Consider the following 7,654-nt stretch of genomic DNA (forward strand, 5'->3'; position numbering starts at 1 on the left):
TGTAGCGCAATTCCTTTAGAGGATTACATCGCCTTGAATGACGGACCTTGACGGCTGACCTCCAACCCAAACTGGGACATCCGAATATATATTGAAAACCCCTGTCAAAATTTAATCCAATGAGATTCGAACTCGCAATGAAGATTTTGTTTAAAAAGAAAGAGGAAAATAAAAATTATTCATTAGGATTTTTGTTGGCATACATAGGAATTCTTGGGTTTGCAAGGAGCAAATATTGCGACAAGAAACTTACAAACTATTAAGCGGAACCTCTTAACCAGAAATTGAAAAAATATCAGTCTCGCTGACAAAGCCACAGAGATTCACACGCCATACACATTCAAAATTACAGGGAAGACCATGGCAAGTTTCAAGCTGTCGCCAGAATTATTCTAGTCAATTCGGTTTTTTGCAATGGTTCAAGTTTTCAACAATCCAAGTTTAGTTTGAGCTAAACGAGTAATGCAACATGACGAGCCAAAAAAAATGACTTGCATGAATGAAAATTACGAGTGAGATGAATTCATGTTAAGCTCCAAAATAATTTTCGTGTAAGAGGTTGCCAGAAACATCCAAGCACTCAATGAAAGGATGAGGGCTGAAAACCGACGCAAGGAAAGGCCTGAGTCATCGTTTTAGTTCCGTTTCTTAATGAGAAGAAAGGCTACCGGGGTACCCAATGATAATTGGAGAGACCTCAAATTAAATGACGACCTCCATGCCGTTTTAAAGAGCTCTAATGTAAACTGAAGCTCGTCGTTTCTCCAAAAAATGAAATCGATCCCAAACCAAAAAAATATCCCTGACTTGAATCCAAAATCTATGTGAGCTAAATAAGTATGTCCCTTAATTACCAGAACAAAGGCGACTTTTAATCTTACCTTCTAGTAGGAAAACAAGATGTAAAAGTTTCATTTCAGACAACAAGCACCATATGTCCAACAAGAAAGTTAATTTCATCTTGTAATAAAATGCTTTTTAGAGCTCGTATTTTCGTGCGACATTGAGAGAAATACCAGACATGTGTTCTTTATATCGTGGAAGAAAGAAAAGATTACAGAAGGCCGAGGGTGGGTGAAAGGTAAAAAGGCAGTAGAACAGGTGAAAAGTAGATGCCAATAAATCATAAAAGAAGAGGCTAAAGGATAATTTGACACATTGTTTTCAAAGATAATAGGGATAATAATGATTCATGTACCACAGGAAGGCTGCATTTTCTTTTATCAACTACGTTTTATCAACTATGAGCAGAAGAGAAGGTCAGAAATAGTGTACGAGGATAAAGCCTAGATTAACATTTGGGCGTGCAAGCAAAGAAATTTGTAATTTCGCAGGATTCAGAGCTATATTCTTTTAATAGAAGTATTTTTACTTCTTTTTAAAATCTTATTGGGTTAAATTTGGATTCGGAACACCAAAATTGTTCCATTGACTTGGAAAAGCGAAGTTTGGAAGCTTCTGTAGGAATGTATGCAATTGCTCTCCTGCCACCAACCCTTGGATTATTTTTCCATGTGCAGTTCATTTAAAAAAGCTCTTCTCATGATTTCCAGGACTTTAAGTGTTTTAAGATATTCTACTTTGAGTGGTTTGGTGTGGGACAACCAGGCAGTGTCATTCATCTGACGAACGGCTCTTTTTGTTTCATTTTTATACTTAAACCATAGAACTCAAGTATATCTTCCAGTGCACTTGAAACTAAACCATTATAAGGTTACTATTTAGCGGAAGTGAGTACTGATCTTCGGGCTCTGTTCAAGCCAAGAAGTGTCTTTTGAAGCTCGTTTGCAATTTTTTCTATTTGTAATGCGAGCTGAATTTAGTGTCTATTTTCATACCTAGAAATTTGATTTATTTTTCCGTTGTTTGTGTACTACCCACTTCAGCCTGTTTGCAACCATCTTTTTCAATTTTCCAATCATGATTGCAATTTACGTGGTTCATTATCATAAATTTAGTTTTTCCCACATTTAAGGTGAGTTGATTTCTTTGAAACCAATGGTAGATATTTTTAAGTTCATGGGTCATGGTTTACTTCTTCTTGTAGTCTGTGTGGTTGAGTTATAAAATAGTAGTTAGGAAAAAGAAAATGTAGTTTCATCAGCAAACATGATGCTTTGGAAGCCACTTGCATCCGTTATATCGTTGATGTAAATGAAGAAGAAGAAAGGGCCAAATACGCTTCCTTGAGGAACCCCACATTTTACTTGTTGGTTGGTAAACCTGACCGCCGATTTCTACAAATTGAATGCTGTGAAAGAGATAGTTTTGAAACTAAATTTTTGAACCATTTTGAAAACCATCATGTGCTATTTTGATGGTCACAATTTCATGATCAACGCAATCAAGTGCCTTTTTTAAATCTAGGAAAAGTGCTAGTGCAATTCGTGGTTTTTGGTCATCAGACATGTTTTGCAGAAACTTTTGTACTCCGTTCATCCTGTAGTGTTTTTATTTTCGAAAAGCTAGTTAAAAGGCTTATTGGTCGATAATTCTCGGCGAGGGCATTATCCCTTGCTTTGAAAAGGGGGATGTGTAACTTTGGCCGTTTTCCATACACAGTCTTTTCTTCTTTTTTCTTGATATTCCGAATGGAACTATGAATACTCATATAATACTCATACGTCAACCTTGGCGGTACTGGTTTGAAAGCTTGCACCGCAGGCAGATTGATCACTTCAGCAATTGGCACTCATGGAGATCAAATGAATAATTACGGGAGGTTGCTACTAGTGCTACTAATTTACATATTCAATGGCATATGGCATTACTGGTGGAATGTCGGAAACCCGTCAGTTAGCCTCAAAGAGTTTACTTGTCTCAAACCAGAATTACCTTTTGCTCAAAATGAACTTTGATTGTTACGATGGAATTGTCTGGTACTTCCTGATGGGTCAATATTTCCGCTTCCTGTTGAATGGGGCTCTTGTCATATACTTGATGTGCTGAAATGGGTCCACGAATGGGAGCAAATAGTGGCAACCAAATGATCTTCAAATATGCTCCCAGGATCCTTAGTGATGTCCATGCGTAAACTCTGTATGTCGCCCCTCAAATCATGACATCTCTCCTGGATATTAGAAGCTTCCTCAAATTGCTCGTTGAGGGTACTTTTGTGACTGTTTTGGCTTGTTTTTTTTGACTAGCAAGGAAGCTCATCATCAAATTATTCATTTAACGCTAACCGCTATCATATTTGGAAAAGGGGTTGTTTGGTTACATTTACGGCCTATTCAAAATTGTCTTCTTTACTCGTTGGCCTTCTTATTGTTTGACACCAAAGATGCCATCCATGGAAACCGCATTTGACTAGAAGCCTTTCCAATTATCGTTGGATACCCCGGTAGCCTTTCATCTCATTAAGAAACAGAGCTAAAACAATGGCTTAGGCCTTACCTTAGATTGGTTTTAAGCCTTCATCCTGTCAAAGAGTCTACTGCTGATCATTCCCAGCAATTTTGCTCCAGTTTTCATGTATTGAGTTGTATATAAATTCAAGATGGTTGACTTTGAAATTCAAGAATCATCAAATAGTTGGCTCTGCTTCGCTGTGTAGAAGTTAAAAACCACCTTTGATTCACTTTCAATGAGTGCTTGGATGTTTCTGGCAACCTCTTACACGAAAAGTATTTTGGAGCTTAACATGAATTCATCTCACTCGTAGTTTTCATTCATGCAAGTCATTTTTTGTGTTTGCCAATGTTGTTTCACCCGTTTAGCTCAAACTAAACTTAGATTGCTGAAAACTTGAATCGTGGCAGACAACCGAATTGACTAGATTTCTTTTGGTTACAGCTTGAAACTTGGCATGGTCCGACCTAAAATTTTGAATGTGTATGGCGAGTGAATCTCCGTGGCTTAGTCAGAGTGACTAAGATTTTTTTCAGTTTCTAGTCGGGAGGTTCAGCTCAATGGTATCTAAATTTTCTGTTGTGTTATTTGAGTTCATTTGGCGGCGTCAAGTATATCCGTGGTGTACGATTTAAATGACGTGAGTCCAGATCAGAACAGTATGATTCAATACGAGGCCATTTATCATATTAGCCTTTCCTCATGTTTGTTAGTTTGGTGGCTATTCCATTTTTTTAAATTCATTGTCAAGCTTGGCTTTGAAACTTTGATGAAGATGAAAAATAGCTCAACTCCATAATATATCTTAGCCAATTCCCTTTGTTAACATGGGCTGTGACTTTGAGCTCGGCATATTTTGTGATCGTGGCTGCCAAATGAGCACAAGCCTGCACAGTTCAATCCAGATGATCCCAATGCTTATGATTTGGTGTGTAAAACAAGGAACATTTCAGCAAAGAGGTGGCACAAAATCTATTCGTAATTTCGTTCTTGCATTTGAAGCTGCGCTCTGGAAGTTTTTTACCAGATGTACAAAACATGTATCGGTATAAATACGCTATTGGCTAAGACATAACCTCATCAGTTCTTGGACTGACTCCCCAGTGAATTAAAGGTGTGAATACACAACCACCATGATTATCCTGTCCACACTGTTGACCTTGTCAGCCCTGGTCAGTTGGTAAGTGTGAAGAGCAACAAACACATGGATATTCAAGGGAGGGATTTGAGTTCATTTTGAAATAATACCTTTCTTTTTCCTCTGCTCATCAAAGGACCTTGGCCAACGTGCTACCAGGCATAAGGTACATAATCTTTTTTCAAACAAAAAACAAGCACTATGCTTTTGGTTTGTTCTTGCGAATTAAATGTAAAACATCCTACATCTTTCCTTTTAGTTGCAATGATCCATTGTGTGTCGGTGTTCAATGTGGTAAGCAAATTCGTAGCACTTGAAAGCACTATTAACTAAAGTCAGTGAGGAAATTTACGTTCAAATGTTTCTCTAGACAAAACGGCCGTGGGCAAATCCAATGAGAAATGGGATCAATGTGGGGTGGACAAGCTATTTGATGGCAAGAAGACAGCCGATTCCACAGGCTATAACTACTACTGCTCATGGCCAAACAAAGAACCATGGCTTCAGATTGACCTGACACAAGAGGCCTCCATCAGGAGTGTGACAATTCATCCCCGTTTGAAGTACGAAACTCGAATCACTGATATTCAAGTTTACATTGGAAACAACGCCATTGAAAATTTTGCCAAAAACAAGCTTTGTGGTACAACAGACTCTGTCATGGACAAGGGTGTTAAGACGGTTACATGCAAGAATGGCCCAGTCAAGGGTCGCTATGTTCAATTCAAGCGGGAGGGTGTCATGGACATTACTGAGCTGGAATTTGAATTTGGGTGAGAATGTCAATCATTTGTCTTGCTTGATCAATGAAGTGATATCATTTTGGTGCTTTGTCATGCAGGTGTGATAATTGTCACGGTTCAGCAATAACTAAGCCACAAGGCCTCAGGTAAACTACTTCATTCAACAATAAACAAGCACTGTGTAATTGGTGCGTTTTCGTGAAGGAATGGAATACAACCTACATCTTAACTTTCAGTTGTAATGATCCATTGTGTGTCGGTGTTGAATGTGGTAAGCAAATTCGTAATACTTGAAAGCACTATTAACTCAACAGGCAGTGAGGAAATTTAATTTCAAATGTTTCTCCAGACAAAACGGCTGTCGGCAAATCCAATGAGAAATGGGATCAATGTGGGGTGGACAAGCTATTTGATGGCAAGAAGACAGCCGATTCCACAGGCTATAACTACTACTGCTCATGGCCAAACAAAGAACCATGGCTTCAGATTGACCTGACACAAGAGGCCTCCATCAGGAGTGTGACAATTCATCCCCGTTTGAAGTACGAAACTCGAATCACTGATATTCAAGTTTACATTGGAAACAACGCCATTGAAAATTTTGCCAAAAACAAGCTTTGTGGTACAACAGACTCTGTCATGGACAAGGGTGTTAAGACGGTTACATGCAAGAATGGCCCAGTCAAGGGTCGCTATGTTCAATTCAAGCGGGAGGGTGTCATGGACATTACTGAGCTGGAATTTGAATTTGGGTGAGAATGTCAATCATTTGTCTTGCTTGATCAATGAAGTGATATCATTTTGGTGCTTTGTCATGCAGGTGTGATAATTGTCACGGTTCAGCAATAACTAAGCCACAAGGCCTCAGGTAAACTACTTCATTCAACAATAAACAAGCACTGTGTAATTGGTGCGTTTTCGTGAAGGAATGGAATACAACCTCCATCTTAACTTTCAGTTGTAATGATCCATTGTGTGTCGGTGTTGAATGTGGTAAGCAAATTCGTAATACTTGAAAGCACTATTAACTCAACAGGCAGTGAGGAAATTTAATTTCAAATGTTTCTCCAGACAAAACGGCTGTCGGCAAATCCAATGAGAAATGGGATCAATGTGGGGTGGACAAGCTATTTGATGGCAAGAAGACAGCCGATTCCACAGGCTATAACTACTACTGCTCATGGCCAAACAAAGAACCATGGCTTCAGATTGACCTGACACAAGAGGCCTCCATCAGGAGTGTGACAATTCATCCCCGTTTGAAGTACGAAACTCGAATCACTGATATTCAAGTTTACATTGGAAACAACGCCATTGAAAATTTTGCCAAAAACAAGCTTTGTGGTACAACAGACTCTGTCATGGACAAGGGTGTTAAGACGGTTACATGCAAGAATGGCCCAGTCAAGGGTCGCTATGTTCAATTCAAGCGGGAGGGTGTCATGGACATTACTGAGCTGGAATTTGAATTTGGGTGAGAATGTCAATCATTTGTCTTGCTTGATCAATGAAGTGATATCATTTTGGTGCTTTGTCATGCAGGTGTGATAATTGTCACGGTTCAGCAATAACTAAGCCACAAGGCCTCAGGTAAACTACTTCATTCAACAATAAACAAGCACTGTGTAATTGGTGCGTTTTCGTGAAGGAATGGAATACAACCTCCATCTTAACTTTCAGTTGTAATGATCCATTGTGTGTCGGTGTTGAATGTGGTAAGCAAATTCGTAATACTTGAAAGCACTATTAACTCAACAGGCAGTGAGGAAATTTAATTTCAAATGTTTCTCCAGACAAAACGGCTGTCGGCAAATCCAATGAGAAATGGGATCAATGTGGGGTGGACAAGCTATTTGATGGCAAGAAGACAGCCGATTCCACAGGCTATAACTACTACTGCTCATGGCCAAACAAAGAACCTTGGCTTCAGATTGACCTGACACAAGAGGCCTCCATCAGGAGTGTGACAATTCATCCCCGTTTGAAGTACGAAACTCGAATCACTGATATTCAAGTTTACATTGGAAACAACGAAATTGAAAATTTTGCCAAAAACAAGCTTTGTGGTACAACAGACTCTGTCATGGACAAGGGTGTTAAGACGGTTACATGCAAGAATGGCCCAATCAAGGGTCGCTATGTTCAATTCAAGCGGGAGGGTGTCATGGACATTACTGAGCTGGAATTTGGATTTGGGTGAGAATGTCATTGATTTGTCGTTCTTGATTCATGAAGTCATAACATTTTGGTGCTTTGTCATGCAGGTGTGATGATTGCAATGCCTGAACAAAGGCTGAACTATCAGGCAGTGGGCAATTTAGCTGCAGATGTCCAATTGTCATAAATGAATGATATTTGTGCTTTTTTTTGCCGTCACTCTTGATGTTATGTTATTTTTGTTTTTTGCTTATGCAAGTGAGTT

General features: G+C 39.1%; 1 protein-coding gene across 1 annotated transcript; it reads left to right on the forward strand.

Moving 5' to 3' along the window:
• The first annotated feature begins 4,840 nt into the window (after window positions 1–4,840).
• LOC131876968 (uncharacterized) lies at window positions 4,841–7,444 on the forward strand. The gene is made up of 10 exons (XM_059222515.1): window positions 4,841–5,262; window positions 5,331–5,378; window positions 5,469–5,503; window positions 5,582–5,984; window positions 6,053–6,100; window positions 6,191–6,225; window positions 6,304–6,706; window positions 6,775–6,822; window positions 6,913–6,947; window positions 7,026–7,444. The coding sequence occupies exons 1-10, from the start codon at window positions 5,150–5,152 to the stop codon at window positions 7,430–7,432; spliced, it is 1,575 nt and encodes a 524-aa protein (XP_059078498.1). The 5' UTR covers window positions 4,841–5,149; the 3' UTR covers window positions 7,433–7,444.
• The last annotated feature ends 210 nt before the right edge of the window (window positions 7,445–7,654 follow it).

This window comes from Tigriopus californicus, chromosome 2 (genome assembly GCF_007210705.1).
Source record: "Tigriopus californicus strain San Diego chromosome 2, Tcal_SD_v2.1, whole genome shotgun sequence".
NCBI classification, from domain to species: domain Eukaryota; kingdom Metazoa; phylum Arthropoda; class Copepoda; order Harpacticoida; family Harpacticidae; genus Tigriopus; species Tigriopus californicus.